The sequence below is a fragment of the Pogona vitticeps genome, chromosome 8 (assembly GCF_051106095.1).
Source record: "Pogona vitticeps strain Pit_001003342236 chromosome 8, PviZW2.1, whole genome shotgun sequence".
NCBI lineage: Eukaryota > Metazoa > Chordata > Lepidosauria > Squamata > Agamidae > Pogona > Pogona vitticeps.
Genome location: NC_135790.1, coordinates 23,898,377 through 23,919,177, shown reverse-complemented (window position 1 = coordinate 23,919,177; position 20,801 = coordinate 23,898,377). Strand labels below are relative to the sequence as shown.

The following is a 20,801-nucleotide window of genomic DNA, read 5'->3' as shown; positions in this document are numbered from 1 at the left end:
GTGAACAGGACTGCAGATGGCAACTGGAAATATCACAGAAGGAAACCTTCATTGACTTGAAGATATTTCTACCTAGCCTGGCCAATCTACAGACCTCATACTGTCTGCCTACTTGTAGGACTGATGTTACATGTGTCAATTGCAAATGGCTTCTTGCTTGGGAAGATCACCACTACAGCCAAAATTCAAGAGTTTATGAGTTCATATTTGTTTTTCATTTAAAAAAAAACACTCTTTCTTTGGGTTGTGTGCCTCCCTACTAGCAAGGTCACATGAAATGGGGCTCTTCAATACCTGTTAACAAATGCTCTTGTTAAGGCACACGGTGTAGCTGTGAGCAAACGTGGTTGATAACAGCCAAGGAGGTGTTAAAAATCAGGAGTGTCGCATTAATATTGTTGCAGGGTGTGAAAGTGGAAGACTGAAAAACATCCTCGGTTTGCAGGGTGATGCAAGAAAAACGAAAATAGAAACAGCCGAGGGAGGCCCAGGTGTCTCTGTGAGCGCAACATCATCTTATGCAGCTTCTTTGAATATTTGCTCAAGTGTCTCATGCAAGATGGATACTGGAGCAAGGAAAACTGAGGCGGAGAGATCCCGAGATCAAATTTATCTGCATTGTGTTGTGTGAAATGTGTCCCACAGATTCAGATCAACACTCTTTCCCCCATTGTTTGGAAGCCGCCTAGAGTGGTCGAAATGACTAGATAGGCGGGGTATAAATACAATAAATAAATAAAATAAATAAATAAGGTTATCTCTTGAGCCCGTTTCAGACAGCCTAGCTCCCTGGTAGGGAACCTGCTTTCATCCAAGGGCCAGCTTTGATTTCAGAGAAGTTTTCAAGGCCTACCTTTTAGTTGGAACCAAAAACATATTTAGTCCCACCCACTGCTAAGCATTAAGACCTGCATTATTTCAGGTTAAGAATTCTTAATGATAGGTAGGACCCAATATGTTCTTCGTGCTTAACTGTGCCTTAGAAAAAACCTTTTGAAACAGGGAACAAAATTCGTACAAAAGTTAGGAGACCATCCAATCATGGAGCAAGGCCTTCTGGGCCACCCACAGAATGCCAGATTGTAAGCTTGGGATCCCTGGAGTCTAAAGCTCATTTCGCTGCAATAGAACAGACTGACTAATATGGCTGCCAGAGGGTGTCTCTCCATTCCACTCTGAAAAGACTTTCAGTGGGAAATCGGAATGCGCATTTCAGACTAGATGTTCACCAACCAGCTCCTCAGCCTTCAACAATGAAACTATGAACGTTCACCCAGCCGCATGCAGTAGGTCAGTCTCCAGTGCTGCAGTGCAGAAGCCACCCCACGTGGCCCCTTCCCACCTCCAGCAATGAAAAAAGCAATAACCTTCTGCAGCTGAAGGATACACACCCTTCTTCTCAAGGCTGAATGGAAAAAGATTGCAAGTGACATTATTCTTCCCAGAAGGATTAGGACCTCATCATGCAACTTCCTTGAGGAAGGTCTGCAGACTGTCTCAGTGAAAGGCAGAAGGTCCTTTTGACTGGATTGAATCCTACTGATTTTCCAGTAGCTTTTTAGAGAAGGATGCCTTCCTGGAGGGCACTGGAAGCCAAGTGCAAGAGGATTCTCAACAAGTGACACTTTCAGATAGGTCTGTGCACTTATTTATTCGGGACACATGGATTCCAGCTTTCCTCAACGAGCCCAATGTTGCATATATAGCTTTCCCGCTTTCTCATGTTACCTTCCCAAGAACCCTGCAAGGTAGATCTAGCGGAGAGAGAGAGTGGCCTGCCCAAAGATGCTCAGTGGTGTGTTTTGTGGCTCACTGACAACTAGAACGTGGATCTTCCCCCCAGTCCTAACTTTTCCCTCCAGCCACTAGGCTACACAGGCCCTTAAAGCAATCATTCTCTCCCCACCACCACCACCACCACCACCACCTTAGGGCAGCGTGCAATGCAACATCTCCAACATCCCTCTTCTGCCACTGCCCTGGACTTGAACCCAACCAAGAGAACTAAAAAAGGGTGCAGCTTAGAAAGGATTTGCCAAGCTAAAAACAGCCGCTTCTCTGAAGGCCTGCCAACTCTGGTTGCCCAGATGGACAGGCACGGCCGGCCGTAGGGAGAGAGCTGCTGGACGAGGCAACAGAGGAAGGCATTAGTAAAATTAGCCTGTCTCCGGCTGAGCTTCAGATTACAGCGGTTTACAAGGAAGCCAGGGTCTGGTCTCTACAGTAATCTCTTGCAGGGAGGCTCTTACGCCCAACGCCCTTTTCATTGTTTGTGCCCTGTCTGTTTCAGAAGTGGAGCAAAGGATCTAACTGAGCATAAAACTTCTTCTCTGAAAGGAAGGGTGTCTCCACCTCGCTCTTTTGGGTCACTCAACAGACCCCCTTGGATCTCTTAACTTAACAGCTCAAAAGAGAAATCTGCAGCGAGATGAAATATTTTGGGGCAGGAGATAAGGCACCTCCCTTTCTCAGCCCAACTGTCCTACTGGGTTGACTACGGGCTGGGTAGAGAGGGCGTTTCACCAGGAATTTGCAGGAAGTAGCCATATTTTTTCCTAGGACAGCAGGCCCATCTCAGCAACGTTGCTTTTAAAGGGATGTTAGTCAGCTTTCTCAAACGGGCAGAAAAGCACATAAACTTTGGAAATGAAATGCTTGAAATGCAATTTAAACGAAAACCCTCTTGACTACAAAAACATGGTTTGATTAATTTAGCAGAATGCTGTTTCTAAATTATATTACTCGGAATAAGACTACTTATGTTAGAACTCTAGATGGAAGCCTCTGTTTTAAAAGAAGCATCCCTCGGCTCTCACTCACAGAAGGAAATGTGCCTTCCAGGACGGTGAATTTCTGCTTGCTTAAGGAACCAGCCCTAAAAACGTCTGTGGGACTCGCTTTCCAGAAGACAGGTAGAAGGTGGCACTGCTAAATGAATCAATAGAGTCGCTAGAACTTGTGTAATTAATATTAAAAATTTACACAGGCGTGCAGCCAATGATGATGACGAAAACAGCAAAGAGAGACTAACAAAAATGGTAGAAATAAGAACAACAGATGCACAAGGGGGTTTTTTTGGCAAGAGAGCAGCTGTTTATCAGTGGGAAGTCCACGACATGTTTAAAGACGTTCCTTTTGAAATTACTTTGTATGTTCCGAGGCTTAATCCTGGAGCTGCAAATAGGTTCTGGGGCTAAACAGGGAGAACCTCTCTGACCAGGCTTCCAATAGCGAAGGGCTCAACCCATTCAGTATGGATTGGGCAAGATGGGTAGCATCTATGCTAAGGCTGTAGTGAACGGGAATGAGAAAACTGCTGAAGGATCAGTCTAAAAACCTCTTTAGTCCATCATCCTGTTTCTCACGGCTGGCAACCAAACACGCATGGATGACACCACGGAAATAGACCTTGCCCATATCATTATTTGATCCCTTTTAGTTATTTGTATATTCACCGTTTTTAGCTTTAAATACTGTCTTTTAAGGATGTAAGCCGCCCCGGGTCCTTCTTAAGGAGAAAGGCAGGGTAAAAAATACCTTAAATTTTTTTTAAAAGCTCTTTCCTTGAAGGTTTTGAAACAGAGACTAGGCAGCTGTGTGTTGGAGATGTGCTAGCTTTCGCTTCCCTGCATTGGTAGCGTTTTGGATGAGATGCTCCTTGAGGTCCCATTCAGTGGCATGATTCTGTGCAACTTGGCGATGAGGTGGCTTCTCATCCCAGTGGCAGGACGGATCCAGCGTTCATACTAATGGCCTTGTCCTCTAGACCAGCGCCCAAAGGAAAGAGTAGACTCAGAAACACGAGAAATCGCTTTTTTTAAAAGAAGGAGCAGTGAGAAGCATTACCATTTTTATATACGTCATGTAACTTGGGTCTTCCGCGTAGGAGCCATATTCATTCTCCACTTGCACAGCAATGATGGGGCCTCCGTATTTGTACTAGAATGTTGGAGGAGAGAGAGAAAAATAAAAAAGCAATTCCATAATAAGGTAAAGATTTGTGGTGGTATTTTTCTGACCTGTATTTTTTTTTTAACAAAACAAGCAAGCCAGCAAGCCCACCTAGCACGTGGCAAATGGCTGAAATTTGAGGAGATCATTCGTTATTGCCCAGGGGACAATGAAGTACTGGGGCCACATACAGCAACCCCTTCCAGGCTGTTTTGGGGCCTGCCGGGGCAAGAGAATTGGACCCTTGGCTTGCAAAATTTGTCCACGCTTCATGTAGCAGAAGGCCTCCGTCGCTGGTCCAGTTTTGTGCAGAATCTGCAACAAAACTGTGATTCTGGAAGATTGCAGTGGAGATTGTGGTTCAAAGAGGCTGAAATAGATGCCATGGGGCCAAGGGCAAAACCCTTCCCAGCCATCTGCCAGAAGAACGGAGAGGACAACAGCCATCTTTTTCCACCTGCCCCCTCCCCCCCAAAATGCTTCTCTAACAGAGTGGGAAGGATCAAGGCCAGTTTTTAGCGGGGAAGAGTGCTCTTTCAGAAAGTGGAAATGTCACTTATTTGGCTGTACAAAACCATTCCAGCAAGAATTTGTCATAGCCAAACAAACACCCCCCTCTTGCGCCAGGCATCCTTAATGTGGGTGTCTCAAAATTCAGCCAACTGAGCAGAGAGGAACAGGGCGACTCGCGCTCTCGTTTACCTGAAGATGGACTACTTCGGGCATCAAGTGGTCAAAGTAGTTATCCACCGCCTCTGTGAAGCCCTTGTAGGTTGTCCTCAGCTGCATTTCAGGGTCCTGGAGTAACCAACTAAGGAAGGACAGGAAAGTGGGAAAGTTTGTAAGAATATGAAAAGAACTCAGCTGGACTGAGTCCTGTCTAGCCCACGATCTGGTTTCCCACAGCAGCTAAATGCAAGCCGAGGGGAATCAGAAGGTAAACCCAACTTTGCCCTTCGACGAGTGTTTCTTCCACATTTTTTCGATTTCGATTTCAATACCTTTATTGGCATATGAACAGACAGGAGCAAAACGTAGATACAAACCAAACAATAATCAAGAGAAAAGTAAAGTGAGAAATACACTCAAAACAGCAAGTAATATCATAGGTTGTGGGTTAAAATAGAAATTTCCAATAGATATCCTGCAACGGCAGATGTAATCAAAGGACAAGAATCACTCAGGAAAAAGGCTAAGGAGTTGGGGAAAAAAGAAAGCCACGGTTCTAGGAAAAGCTTTCTCAGAGAGGAATGAGCCGGGCAATGAAATAAAATATGGTCCAGGGAGTCTAGCAGAGTATGACAGAAAAAACAGAGCCTGTTTACACGGGGAATCTTGGAGAAACGGCCTACATGGACCGCCGAAGGGAAAATATTCAGGCGAGCTAGCATAAAAGCTCTTCTCTGACCAGGATTAGTCAGTGAAGAGAAGTAGCTGGAAGGACGTCCTAGGGAAGGAGGAAGACTGAAAAAAAGAGGAGAACAGGTGGGGTTCAAATCGGCTGAAAGTGTCTCATACTCAAGCTGCCAGAGTTTGTGCTTGATCAAGGAGTGGGCCTGTTGTAATCCAAGGCCATGGATCCTGCAGATGGCATACAGTTATTTGACTGGTAGACTATGACATCCCTATCTTCCACGTGTCTATCAAGTCTTGACAAAGATGCTCATATTAGTGACCATGGCATCTTGGAAAACATCTTTGTTTAAACAAATGCTGTACAAAGAAGCTGTTCCTTTTAGTCCAACATGCTGGGTTCGATATGCCCTGAATCTCCCATGTTTCAACTCCAATGGATATTCCCAGTATCTTTTGTTCTGAGAGAAATAACACTTTTTTAAAATTTGTTTTCTCTGCCGAGAATTTTTAAGACCTCCAATCTTACTCCATCTTTTCCTACATGGAACAGTGTCAAACACTATAACCCTCCATCAGGATTATCCTTCACCAGTTTTGCAAGATGCTTCAAATTGTGGTGACAATCATGCATATATCCCATTATACCAAGAACAGGTAATGTCCAACTCTAGGGGGCGGTGCTCATCCCTGTTTCCAACCCATAGAGCTAGTGTTTATCCAAAGACAATTCTCCGTGGTCACGTGGCCAGTGCGACTAGACACGGAACGCCGTGACCTTCCCACCAAGGTGGTCCCTATTTATCTACTTGCATTTTTACATGCTTTCAAACTGCTAGGTTGGCAGGAGCTGGGACAAGCAATGGGAGCTCACTCCGTCATGTGGATTCGATCTTATGACGGCTGGTCTTCTGACCCTGCAGCACAGAGGCTTCTGTGGTTTAACCCACAGCGCCACCACGTCCCTATCAGGGAGATAAGGACCTAAAAAATAAACAGGTACTTCTGTGCAGGTCTGATGCAGTTTAAACCACTTTGCATATGTCATAATAATCTCTGTGATGTCATGCCTCCCAGGTTATTGTCCTTATTCCCATGGTTTAGCTGGGATTTGAACCGGTTTCCTGAGTCACAGCCCATCACTCAATCCACTAGACGACTGCAACTCTTTCTACAGTAATAGCCACCATTTACTCTACAATCACCACAATCCCAATCACCATCACCATGATGATGTTTTAAAAGACTGGAATGAAAAAAGGGTAGCTTCCCATTCCTTCTAAAAGTAACGAGAGGGAAAACAGATTGCAGGTCTGAGCGGAGTGCCTTGCACAGTTTGGGAGCAATACAGAAGATGCCCTCCCCCAAGCCAGCACTGCATGCGAGTCAAGCGAGCGTTTGTGGCTGATGGTATCTTCAGGAGGGGCCCTTCTTGCAGAGCAAAAAATTAAGGTGGGTTTGCACGCAGACAAGCAGCCCCATAAGTAGCCAAGCCCCAAGCTGCTTAGGGCTTGCAAGGTTAAAATAAATTTTGAGCTGGTCTTGGAAAGCAACTGGCAACCCGCTTTCACAAAATCTGTAAGCTGCCGCAGGCTGTACAAAGTGGGGTATAAATATTTAAATAAGTAAAATACACAGCGACGTTAAAGGTGACAAAATCTGCCAAAGTCAGGTTAGTGCAAAGGAGGAGCTAAAAGTGGAAACGGTTAATGGAGAAACAGAAGCAGGAGCTAGTTTTCTCTACTGAGGCTAAATCTCAAGGGGAAAAGACAAGCCGAGGCCATACATAAGGAGGCTATGTGTGTGATGATGATGGTACTCTAGAGATCTGGTAACCAAGAGAGTCTTTCAGTGTTGACACTGCACTCTTCAAGCTTACTGCTCTAAGCCACGTTGAGTCAACGTGCAGTGGAAGGATAGGAGATAAGACTCTACCCATCTGCCTCAACAGACCATTCACAAGAGAGAAACCAAAAGATGCAAAGTGACTCAAGAAAACAACTCAACGAAATTAAGGATATATCGATTTGGACAAGGAGGGAGATGGATGCACTTGGTTGGCAAATCCAAAGGATAAAGGCAGCCACAGGTTGTCCCTTGCTTAGTTCCATGACCTAGTCTGCAATGGCTGCACCCATTGCAATATTTCTATCCTGAGAGAATCATGGCATTGGAAGAGGCCTGTAAGGCCATTGGGTCCAACCTCCTGCTCAAGGCTCGATGCTTTTTGCATGGGAAGTAACATGTAACTGGCATTTAGAGAATCGCAATTCAGAAGAGCACACTCCCAGGACACACGCATGCCGTAAGAACAAAAAAACAAAACAAAACAAAAAAAAACCCCAAGAGCAATATCCACATGGTGACATCCAAGCACACTGTTTCTTAGATTAAACTGCCTTCCCTCTAGCAATGTTACAATGGGCAAAGAGCTTCTCAAGCAGCCACCTGCCCTAAACAAGGTGGCTAGACTACAACCTTGACCCTCCTTGGTCAGCAGGGCAAATGATAACGATGTGAACTATTATCCCATGGCATCAGGAGGGGGCCAGGTTGAGAAAGGCTTCCTCAACGGATCCAACGTGTAGAGCTGCTCTTTCATGAATGCCTACGCTGCAGAGCATCTGGGAAGATGCTGATGCCGGGGATAAATTCCTTGAAAGCTGTCTGCTTTCATTTCCATAGAAGTATTTAGGCTTGCTGGTAGCCAGGAGAGGTTCAAAACTGGGAGCGGTGTTTTGTTGCAAAAGACCACAACATAATGAGGCTCTCTTTTTTTGCACATTTGTGCTCTTGGCTACCTGTGGACGAATCCAGGCTCTGCTAATGCAAAGTGTGAGCGAGCATGCCTTGTTTATGCTCCCGCATCTTCTGGAGGCCTATAATCATTCCCGTTGGACCTTTATTGATGGCTTTCCTACAGAATGGTGGAGGCAGTGGGGATAAATAATTGCTTTTGTCTGAATAACTGGAAAGAGCAGGGGCCACGGACAAATGTTCCTTTCAGTCCTGGCGACAAAAGGAAACATTCTGACATTAGCATAAGCTTGTTCGTCGTGAACCCATCTCTCCTAACGCTTCGCTCGCGGCTACTTAGATCTCACTGACTCTTCTTATGCTGCTCCTCCTGCTGTCTCCCTTCCCCCCCCCCTTCCCAGTTCATCGGGCGATGTCCGTCTTTTACTTTTAAGTCCTGAAAGTGTGCGCTGGAGAGGAGCTTAAAAGAACGCAGGCCTTTCGAAGCTTCATGTTTTATAACAATCCCAAGGTGAGCCATCGCTTTTATCAGGCAATTAAAGATCACAAACCATAAGCTAGTTTTTTGATCCTGCACGGGTCTTCTTCGGCCTGGGCACCACGCGGGAGGAGGCCGCGCAAAACAAAGGCAAAAATTCAAAAAACCAGATGCTTTTCGGTGCCACCCCTGGCTCTGCGGTGCCTGATGAAGACCTCCTGCGGGACAGAAAGCTAGCTTGTGTTTCTGATTTTTCTTCTTCTTCAAAGTGGTCTAATTAGGTTATCATTCACCCTTGCCTTCTCTCACTATGTACAAGGACCATGCGGCTCTTGGGGCTTTTGTAACCGTTCAATTGGGCACTGTGATGTGGATAAAGACGGGGTGTGGATAGTTCTCAAACAGAGATACCTGCAAGGCAGCTGGCCAGGGCTGGCTTGACTGAGTCCTACCCAGGCGGAGCTGCTGCGGAGAATAAATAAAGGAAATCGTTTTTCTCACTTGGGGCTGGCGGTGCCAGAGTCCAGTCCTTGGAAACAAAGGTCGTTTGTTGAGCTGGCTGGGGAGGAACCTTTTTTTTTATTATTTATGCACTGCATCTCGACAGAGCTTTGCAAATTACTTTCATGGACTACAAAGCCCAACATCCCCCAGTCAGCATAATAGCTTCAAGCCATTTATATTGAAAAATATATGGACCACAAAGAGTTTTAAAATGATGCACAGAATTGGGAACATATGAAATCACAACAACAACACGCATAAAATCAGAGCTGTTGCCATCTGCTCTGGGGAAGGCCTGTTCGTAAACGGATACGTTTTCAGCAAACGTTCAAAGCCGAACATGGATCATTAAAGCAGAACTGCAGGGGAAGGGATGGGAAAAAAAAGGACCGTGAGCCCCCTTTCTCAAGAAGACTCAGCATCCTTGCCATCCTAGCCTCTTTCTCCAGAAAAAAACCATTCTCAAGTTTCCATGGGGAAAGGAGGGTATCTATTAAAGATGTTCTAAGTCTCTTGTATCAAATATGAAGTCACTTTTAAAATGACTAGCCGTTGACAGGGGGAAAAAAATGAAAAACGAAAACAACATCTTGCCAGGGACTCCTACGGGAAGGACACATGGGATGTGTATAATTTCAGCAAAGCAGCACACCTGTTAAAAAAAGAGAGGTTTCCCAGTCATCTAATTGTAAGAAATGAGTGTTTTGGAGACAGTGCTCGGAAGCCTTTCTAGAAACAGACTGGAGGAACATCCACTCTTAACCTCTGAGGATTATTGTTGAAAGAGGTGGCCTCCCTGGATCCTTTGGCTGAGCATCGCTGCATCCCACATCCTCGTGAGATGCAACCCTCTTGGCATCTCCAGTCCATCTGTACCTGGTCACTGTAGACAGGATAGTAACAACTAACCTGCAACAAGAGGCCACCAAGTCTCACGCAGCCTTACCTGGGCAACCCGCCGAGGTCCCATTCGGAGCAGATATAAGGTCCTGGGCGGAGGATCACCCACAGCCCAACTTCTTCTGCCATCCTAAGGAAAGCCCTAAAAGAATGAGAGGGAGAGAGAGAGAAACTTTTAGGCAGCAAAGCAGTTATAACTGCAGGGAATCTGAAGGACCGGCAGGGAAAATTAGAAGGAACAGCTGGTATTGAATGTTCTGCCTGGCACTTGCTGATCTACACTGATGCCACAAATGCCAGCAAGAAAAGCATGAACAATGGAGAATGAAATAGACCAGCATTGCTAGTGGTCTAGAGAAGGTTATTTGGCTGGTTCTAGATGAGAACCTCAGTCTTCACTTCTTCAGCATCTAACTTGGTGCATCTCTCCTGTCTTGGTATTCCCCTTCCAATTTTTTTCTTTCCTCTTCCCCTTATCCCCTTTTCCTTGATTTTTCTTTCAAGTCATCTCTGTGGCTGTTAGCCTATGACTTCTAAATTTCTAAATTCCCCCTTTCGCTTTGCACCTCTTCATTGGCCAGCACTTCTGTGACATCAGAGCATGATAGCCAACTGGCACGAATTAGTTTCTTAAATATAGGGCGTTCTCACAGAATGCAATCGTCTGTTCCATAGGACCAGTATTCTGTCTCCAGAAGAGAGCAAGTACTGTAGATGCTTTGAGACCTTACATGAAAGATGCAATGCTTTTCCATAGTATATTAGCTTGGAAAAGAAATAACTAAGGGTCAGATTAAGGGAAATCGACATTCCCTGAGATTCACGTTTTCTTTCCTGAGACTGACTTTCCTCAGAGATATGTGCCTCAACAAACAGGCGTGCAAATTAAGCTGGGCAAAGTTCAAACTGGTGGAAAGCGGAAGTGACCCACAAGGACTCAAATATTCCATTTGACGTGTCCTGTGATGCCTCCCACGTAAACATCTCAAGATGGTGAACAGAGTAGATGGACCTTTTATTCTGACTAATGAAAGGCAGGACATTGAGCTGAAATGAGCCTCGACTCAACACAAAGACGACCGGGCGCTACACAAACGGTATTAGCAATGTGTCAAGTCCGCTTTAACTATCCTTGTTTATCCAGGGCAAAGTCCCTTACAGATTAAGCTGGCAGCTTCCAAACAAGTTTTATTTACAAATGGGAGTGAAGGAGGAAGGAAACGTTCTGTACAACACTAGCAAGAGAATTCCAGGACAGAGATCCACCAATTATTTAACCTGTCCATTAAATTTAGAGGAAAGGATCAAATTATCCAAAATCAGCATATTTACCAAAATAATAATAATAATTTTAGGGTTATAGGATTCGGAATTTTATGGGGTCCCCCGCCAAATAATGGGATAGTATTAGATCTTCTTATACATACTGTAGATCCAGGTTCCCGCTGAAGTCAAAGTTTCCTCTTGCGGCCTCGTGAAGATTCCAGGGGACATAACTGGAATGCAGAACAAACTGGTTGAATGTTCAAATGCCAGTTTTGGAGCATAAGATGGCAAAGCAATAAAATGACAAACCGTTCTCAAACTTGCCCGCTGTGTCTTTTAAGACCTAAATACGGCCAACTCCCCAACCTGACTGAACCTACAAAGCAATATGATCTAGCCTCTGGAGGCCTAACAAAGATTAATCCATGTTTTCCAACCAATGCATTTAAATCAAAAACAAAAATCATGTCAAACTGAGAGAATCAGATATACAGGACATATTTCTAAGATCGTATATCCCCTTGACTTTTGCATGTTAACATCCACTTGGTATGTAAATCTGTATATTTGTCTGTGATGTCCATGTAAATGCCTGCCACAATCTGAGAACGTATCAAACCATGATTTCTCGGTCCCATTGATACGCATGGCCTCTGCAGAAACGCCATGCCTTTCAAAATGCACTGGGCTAATAAAACATGCACAGCCCATCTACGAGCAGGGATGGGCACATCTATCCTCCCTCTTGTCCATGCTACAAGTTTTTAACTAGAACACTATTTTGCTTCTACATTAATCAGAATTTATTTTTTTTAAAAAAACTTCCAAAAATGTGTATTTTCAATGGTACTGAAATTTTCATTTTTACTAAAAATGATTTAAATAGGTATTTTGAAAAGTTGAGGCTTCCGTAAACAGTATCACAACTTTAGGAGAATGATCGATAGCTCCAGTCCAATCAACACACTAGTTAGGCAGGCATTTCTGTACCAGAATTTCGAGAGAGGGAATTGATCGAGCCTCTTATACTGATGCCGACCTGTCTCTCTGCCTGACCGGCTGTGACCGGTTAGACCCTGAAAACCTGTTGACTGACGCTCATTTCTACATTAGAGCAATTATTGCAGAAGGCTGAAGCTCAGGAGAGACCATAGGTTTTGCAGGAAAGCGGTCCAGGCAGAGGGGGGAAAAAAATCACTCTACGAAATTATAGAGAGTCCCAAGCTATTTCGGCCAACTTGGCAGCTACAGCAGGGTAAAGATGAATAAGAAGGCAACGAAGGCTTACGTGGTGAGGGTGTTCAAGCCGCAGGCCTTCATCTTCATCAAGCGGTCTTTCCAGTATTCTCGGGGCACCCGGAAATAGTGCACCGAGCCGCCAAAGATGCGGAACGGCTTCTCCTCCAGAAGGAACTCGGAGTCCCTAACCTGCAAGCCGAGCACTCTACCCCTCAACCGCATGGGGATCAGATCGGTCAAGTTCATCCTAGGGGAGAAAGAGAAGATGAAGAGCAGGCAAGCCAAAGGGAACACATGCTGATCCGAAAGCAGCCGCCACATTTAACCAAAGCAAGGAAAAGTTCCTCTCTGAACGGTAACTCCCCCAAATTAGATTCCGGGAGTTGCAGAAAAGGAAGTCGTCCAAGCTCCGATTTTAACCATCCCTTCAGGCCAGTTTAGCTCTCTGGATGTCATGAATCATTGAACAAAAAAGCAAGGGAGCTTAGCGTGTAAGGTGTTAATTCTATTCTAAGGTGTTAATTTTATGCACACACAGGTCTAGTTCTTGCTGATGTGGTAAGGCTCTGCCTGGGATATGTCATTTCAAACTCACATGGTTGCTCTTCTGTGCAAGAAAATAAGAAGAAAAAGGAAAAATAAAACATCTTCATAGAAGATTAGCACATGGGGGGAGGAACAAGAAGAAAATTTCACTTCTGTGCCCAAAGACCTATTATGTACAGCTTTAAAAGTACGAGTCCAAAGTGTGCACAGCTTGTGACCCACCAGGCGATGTTTCGTTCGGCTTTCTAGTCCTACCTTCCGCCAAAAATCTAGGGCAGCTTACACTGTGGGCCAGTTGGTGGCTTTCAAGACTGCAATAAAACATAATAGCCATGGTCCTGCAAGCTTGATATGCAGGATATGACTTGGAGAGGAAACTAAGTCAATGATGGACAAAGCTTTTACTCTTTAAAATGAATTTGCTGACGACTAATTAACTTTGCATTCTTGCTCACCTGCCCTCCTTCACATCCTTTAATTTGTCTTCGTTGTCCCTAATTTTACCTGTCAACTTGCTCCCTGGTCTTCCAGCCATCCAACTTCCTTGCCCTTCCTCTCCTCCTTCTAAATCTTTTGTTCAGAGCATCAGGCTCCTCTCTGCTCTGTACCTATTATCTGGGCTTCCAAGGACGCTCACCTGCAATCAACCTCTTACTATTCTCCTATTCCACCTACAATAGTTCTGAAAGAAATAAAGGAAAGAAAAGCTCACAGCTGGAGGCCTCCTACCGATACTCCAACAACATTAAGAAATGTCACTGGTAGTCTGCAGAAGATGATGCTGGCTATCAAAATGGCAGTAGATCTCCTTAGGCGCGTTAATAGGATCACTGTTTTGAGACCCCCTGATAGGGGTCGGACTGGATGACCCAGAGGGTCCCTTCCAGCTGTGCAGATTGTTTGGGCTCTCACACGGCAGGACTTAAAAGCCACATAAGCACAACGGAAGCAAGCTATCTGGTGCAGGGTAAGGCCAAGAAACAAGGCGTAAAGACAACTTAGGATAAAGGGGAAGCAGTGTGTCACTAACAAAAAAGACGCTTGAAAAGGGTAGAACAGCCATTTAAGGGGTTTGTGGAAGAAGCGTTGGGGAGGTGGATTCTCAGCAACAAAACCGCACAAAGGAAACTAAACTGAACATTGAGAAGGGTTGCCTAGAAGAGCATGGGTAGTACCTCTGTAACCCATCATCCCCACAGGCCTCTGAAACCACAGGCAGGCAGGAGTAATACCTGGAAAAGGAAGCCAGGATTAAATACAACACTTCGGGGGGGGGGGCAGGTGGCTCAACCCAAAAATGTCCAGAGCAGTTTTCACATTCTCTTCTCACTCAACCTCTTGCCCATTCAGACGTCCAACACTCCTGGATCTGATGGGGCTTCAAATGTGGCAAGCCTGATAATAACGCGGAAAGCACCAAACAACTCACAGGAGCCAACGTCTGATACAACAGCTCACGAGGGATACAGCTTCGGAGCAGAGTAAGAGAGGACCGGCTTGTCACCAATCAAAGGGCTTTCGTGAACAGACAGACATGAATATCTAAAGGGGGGAAAATCCCACTTACAAGCATCAAGGTCAACACAAGTTAGCATTAGCCTGATGTAGGTAGGGATTTACAGCTCCGGCATTCCATCCTTCCCTCCTCATTACTTTTTATGATAGACAAGGAATAGCTATATTATGTGCAGTGATTATGAAAAGCCGTTAAATCACACTGCGCTAGACTCCCTCCCTCTGACACCTAATGGGGAACATTCTTCCATGACAAGACCCGACTTTAGTATGGAGATACACCCCCTTCCCCGCTTATCTTGAGCTGTTTCAGCTTCACCAGAACTTGCTAAGTCTGCCTTAATGGAAGCGCTCGCATATCCCCTCCCTAAATCTTCAAGCTTCAATGTTTCCCACTGGTAATTACCACTCTCTAAACGCAACAAAAATTCTAATGAAGCACATTTGAATGAAATAAACCCACGGAAAACCACTAGCCCTGCTGAACCATACAATGACGATGCTTAAGGCTGCAAACTTGTGACCTTTTTTCGGGCAGGTAAGTTCAACCAAATAAAGCAGAGTTAAGTAATTCATTAATTTCATTGGTACGTATGCCTCTTTTCTCCCAATTAAGGGACCCTATTTGCTTCTGAAGAGGCATTCGAGGGCCACGTTGTGCATGTGGCTGTAGAATTGAAGCTTCCAGCACCTGCGGAACATAAAACAGCTCCATATATCCAAAATAGTATTTATTACATTGATATTTTGCCCCTCCATTAACCAACTTATGATGACTTACATGGTTTTCTTCAAAACAGTATCCAAGAAAGGTTAGGGCAGAAGAGACTGACTGCCTTCAGTTCATCCAGATGTGCTTCTTGGCAGAGGGACGGTTCAAACCCAGGGCTCTCCAGTCTTACTCTGAGATTCCAACAGCTACACTACATATAGTTCCCAGACACTCTCCCCATAATACAGGTGGCAGAAATGAATTGCTTTTCTGCCCACCGAGGCTTCCAAATCTCTGACTTATGGCAATCCTATGAATGAAAGACCTCCAAATGCATCATGATGCACGGTGCAAATCAATTGATACTGTTCATCAGAATTATTTAAAGAAAAACAAAACATGTTAAATGTATTAGCAACAAACTTTAAGTGCGGTCATACATATTACACAATCTTGGCTAATCTTCTCCTGCACTTGCTGCTTCTCACAAGCACTAATCAAGTTTTACTTAAGCTCTAGCAAATACCAGCCAGACATAAATTGCACTAAGAGGCCTTAGAGAACACACTCCCCCACTAACCTCAAGGCTCTGCTTATTACTCAGGTTTAAACAGGCAAACACAGATAAGAATGGCTGTGACATCTTTCTTTGGAGGAAAATAAACCCAGAAGCAATGGACAAGAGTCTAGTAAAAACCCCAGCAGGTGAAGGAGAGGTAGATCCTGGATGGCTCCAGGAACGCACGGAGGGGCTTGCAAATGTCTTATCTAGTCAAGGAGATTCAAATGCATAATGAAATTTATGCTCAAGGATCATCAGCTGGAATGGAAGCCTCTGGCTTAAACTGGATATGCACTTGTATGCACATCTGAAGGGCCAAGATAGTCTATTCACAGTATGTTCCCCTGAACAGAATATACATTAAAATGAAGGCACACTGATGTGTCATTTCAATATCCCTACAGATGGTTCAAAAAGCCTAATTTCGTGCTACAGATGTCATAAGAAGTTGAAAGCTGTTAGCCTTCCAGAAACATGATTCGGCCAGTCCCTTGGGGTACATGCAGATAAGACCTGTGCTTACCTCCTGATGACCAATCAGAAAACAAAGCAAGCCGCTGGGGAAAATATGGGACTTGGAAAAGTTCCTGTTATTGCAACCGGACATTCTCAGCACCTAACAAACTCCCTCTTGCCATGCTAGGACATTTGTAATGTCCACTTTGGCCCTGGGAAGATGGTTTCTAGGACGAATGCAGTTAAGTAGGCAAATCAGCGTGTTTATGGTGCAGCAACATCATCAGCCGCATCACGCCATATGCTAAATTATGTTGCTAGTAGCTGTCTTTGCATTCCCATTCCATCAATTCATAAATTTTTATTTGATCTTGTTAAATCTAAGCCCCCAGGGTCTTCAAGACAAGCCAGCCAATTTAAAAAAAACATGAAAGAGGCATGCATATTAATATCTTCACAAGAAATGAGACCAGACATTTAAGGTATAGAAGACTGAGCATGGGGATTAAGGAGTTGCCTTTTTCTATTTGCATGACTCTGTGAAATCCTTTTTTACTGAGGTAAGCAAATCCCCCTCTGATTTGTCTCTGCAGTTTTCTAGTCCCCAAGAACAAGTTTAGAAAGACCAGCTTAAACTTGGAAGAAACACCAAGTAACTTGTTTTGCAGCTAATCTTTTTTTTCTTCAAGGAGATGCGCTTATTACGTCTCCGACTCCCTGAAGCTTTAATTTAGCTGTCCCCAACCTTCAGTCCCCAGATGTTCTTCCAGAAGCCTTCACTGCTAGGTGCACTGGCTTGGAATTCTGGGATTTGTAGTGGAAGAACATCTGGGGACCCAAGGCTGGAAACCACTGCATATAATTCATACAAAGTTTATCAAGTTTTGCTTCCACGCTACATTGGCCGTGCCTTGAACAACTACACTTGCTAGCCATTCGTGATACGGGATTCTAGCCAAGCAAGTGAATAGGCTGGTGAAAGAGGTAAAGACCACTTTGGCCCCTCTTCTATCCACAGAGCAGCTGCTTAATCTCATTTCCTTGCAACTAACACAGAAAATCAAACATCCTGGCTGAAGACAGACAGATAGACTGTGCGGTCCCTTTCTCCTAGCTTTTCTTTCCTCATTAGCCATGTGAGGGGGTCTTTTTTACTGCCTGGAGCCTGTTAAAAATATAAGTTAGTAACTTTTCTGAGATAACCAACAGGGCTGCACTGCACTGATTTAAGAATGCACATTTCCATATCACACAGAACTATTCATCAGACGTAACAGGGAAAACCAAGAACAGAAAAAATTAAAGAGGACAAAACATTGTGGCACATTAAAGACTAGGTGCTATGTTTTTAAGGTGAGCTTTCCTGGTTAAGTCCACTTCCTCAGACGTAAGAGTGTGGCTGCATGGCAAACATTTATCCATGGCTGCAAATAAGTGATTGCACTTGGGCACAAGTTGTTGACCTGGTAATGGCCTTTAAAACCCTGGTTGAGTCTTCAGACAGAACATGACACATGAAGGAAGTAAGGAAAACGAGCCCCCTCCCCTTCTTGGGAACTGACAGGCGTACATCACACTCCAGTCTGCGCAAACGTTTCTTTAAGATAAATCAGGGCCAGTTTGCACCACGAACAGAATCTCCTCTGCTGTGCAGAAAGGAGACGAGAAAAGATCCAATTGTTAGTTGCTGTCATGTCCAGATTGTTTGATTTGAGGCCCGGGAAATACTTTCTGTTTGTCAGCTTGTAAAGCCAGGCTGCAAGATTATAAACACATTGCAAGCCTCTGTTATACTGGAGCAGGTGAGAAAGATGTCTTTTTTTAAAAGTCTCTGCACTGATGCCCAAAGCCAGAGGTTGATAGGTGTCTCCTGTGTGTAGCCCATGCTGCAAAATGAACTCTTCACAATAAACAGTGTGTGTATTTTTTGGACATTGACTTCACATTACTGCCGCTGCCTGGAAACTTGCAAAATCTTAACTAAGCTGGTGTGCTAGCACTGTGTGTTTTACAGCTTGGGGGGGGGATATTGTGAAACTATATTAAAAATGAACATAAATTGTGAATGTATAAATACACAAGTCTTTCCCACAACCCACTGGAAAGAATTTGACTCTTTGGGGCCATTAGTAAGGTCCTATGATATTTCAGATTAATTTCAGAGGGAATAGCTAGTACTACATATTAATGGCACAGGTTAGAATCATCCCTTGTAAACATTTTGTGAACGCCAGAGGGAGGTCGGAGTTGGATTATCTCCCTCTGCAATCACGATGACCAAACTGGACCGATCAGCTTTGAGTGCTAAGCTGCTTTGAGTGTTCACGGAGGCACATGCTAGAAGATGGCAATTCTGGAGAAGATATGCCTGGGTTTATCATTCTGTGCAAATTTTTCCCCTCTAAATTTTGCTGGGGTTAAAGCTGGCCGAGTTTCATTGCATCAAGAGAAGCAATCGTGTCGCTTCAATCTAGCTATCTATGATTCTCTCCAAAGAAGTAGCCATGTTAGTCTGTCTCCTCCTGTTAGCAAAGGAAAGGGGGGAAAGGGGGCAGAAACAAAATATTGCAGCACTTTAAAGATTAACGATTTTATTTCAGTGGCAGCTTCTGTGGATCAAACTCCATTTCTTCAGACACCTTTATGACTGAAGGGGGAAAAAGAACAATAAACCTGTACGGTTTCTCCAGTACAAAGATTTACTCCCCAAAGAATGATAACTTTTGGAACATAAAAGAAATATAAAACTAGGCACAGGACATGTCAAATAACTCAAGACATGTTACCGGTCACTTTGAACATCCTGATGAACAAGAACTCCATCGTGGGGACAAGACCAACGTATGAAACAGGACAAGTCAATAGAGGAAATGGTTTACCAGGCTACTTTCTAACCATGCTAGATAGACTAGGTTTTTTACACAGATCTGACACATCTCAGTGAGTTGGAAAGCCTGGCTGTGGAGTCAGGGGTCAGAAACTGACATGCCCACTGTGTCTTCAGGAGAAAGTGTTTAAGCAAATACATGCTCCAGGTAATCCATGGAACAACCACCTGTATTTCACTATTGGCTGCAGAATGTGGCCAGCATGGAAATGCATGATAGTAACTCCACCTCACTCCACGGTGGTGGTGGTTGTTGTTGTGGCTCCTGAAGTTTGATCAGTTTTGTGGACTTGCATATAAGGTAGTAGAGGCAGTCACACCCCTTAGCCAAAACTGCCATTTGCAATGGTCCCATTATTTCTCATTGTTTTCTAATGCTATTTCAACATTGGAGCAGCCATCATTTGAGAAAGAATCAGGATATTGAGGGTCCAATCACCATGAATTACGTCTGTTCCAGGAGCAGATGACATTTATTTAAGGCACACACTGTTACACATAAAGAAGCCCTGTTTTGGAAGGAGAAGACTGATCTGCAACAACAGAATAGGGATCGTGCCCCTCACAAAGCCTGGAGAAGATTCACCTCTTAGCTTTTGGGGTGCTTTTAATCTAAATCTTTTTTTTTTTTTTTTGCAAACTTTCATTTTGTTAAGCACAGAAAACGAGAGAAAAGGAAAGGTTGCCTAGTAGAGAACATTTCCAGCCGCCCTAAACTTTTTTTAAAATTTATTTTGCTTTCTCTTTCCTGTACAATAAAGTTTCTAATGTGGAGGGACTGGAGTAAAAAAAAATAATAATAATTTGGTCTCCTTTATTTTGTGCACCGGACAAGAAGAAAACCAAGAAGCCGAAACTTCTTGCAATGTTAATTTTAAAACAAACACACACACAGGAGTGGGCAAAGGTGGGTTGGCACCATTCCCTTTTTCCTGGTTTGTTGGAAAGTTTCTAGTTATTTATTCAATCCAGGGAAGGGAAAGGTGGGCAACAGACAGTCGAGGAGAAAAATAATAGGATAAATGGCAGTGACTCCAGAGATATTTGGGGGGGAAAATAATTCCTATTTTAGGAAAAAAAAAAGGGGGGTGGGGTGAGGGGGCCAAGATGAAAGGGAGGGAGGGAGGGGAGGCTCTGGATGGGAGGCAGCTTCCTCCCCCCAAGGCAATGAGGGGTCGAACTACAAGACCCATCGTCCCCCGGTTCCTGCTGGCCGGGGATGATGGGGGCTGTAGTCCATAGGTCAAGTGGGGAGGGGAGCCCAAGGAAGCGGATTCTGTGCATTTTAAACCCCCCATTACATGAAGGAGTGACATGGGGGGGGGAAACGAGATCTCCCCGCGTTCCTATTGGTGGAAAGCAAGGCGCGCGCGGGGGGGCGTTGTGCCAAATTAAGGGCGGGGGTGGAGCCTTCCCCAAACGAGGGGGCGGGGCTTAATTAGCATGCGTGGGTCCCCCCCCTCCCCACCCGCTTCCCCTCACCTGCGCAGGACGACGGCGGCCAGGAGCAGGACGACGACGCCGGCCAAGACCCGCCGCCTCCGGCGCCCCCCGCAGCTCCACATGGCGGGAAGGAAGGCCGGCCCGGGAGCGGCCCCGTTGCCTAGCTCTCCCTCGGCCGCCACCATTGGCGTCCCATTGCCGACACAGGGGCTCCTCCCATTGGAGGAAGGCG

The 20,801-nt window shown here is 44.8% G+C and overlaps 1 protein-coding gene across 1 annotated transcript in view; it reads right to left on the bottom strand.

Moving 5' to 3' along the window:
- The window catches only part of LOC110078235 (beta-galactosidase-1-like protein 2), a 44,491-nt gene extending 23,690 nt beyond the window's left edge, over positions 1-20,801 (bottom strand). Inside the window, exons 1-6 of the mRNA XM_072979152.2 lie at positions 20,609-20,801; positions 12,498-12,695; positions 11,371-11,439; positions 9,990-10,085; positions 4,654-4,762; positions 3,847-3,939 (exon numbers count right to left, since the gene is read on the bottom strand). Of these exons, the coding sequence (XP_072835253.2) occupies positions 3,847-3,939; positions 4,654-4,762; positions 9,990-10,085; positions 11,371-11,439; positions 12,498-12,695; positions 20,609-20,754 (711 nt within the window). The 5' untranslated portion in view covers positions 20,755-20,801. The remainder of the gene's footprint in view (positions 1-3,846; positions 3,940-4,653; positions 4,763-9,989; positions 10,086-11,370; positions 11,440-12,497; positions 12,696-20,608) is intronic.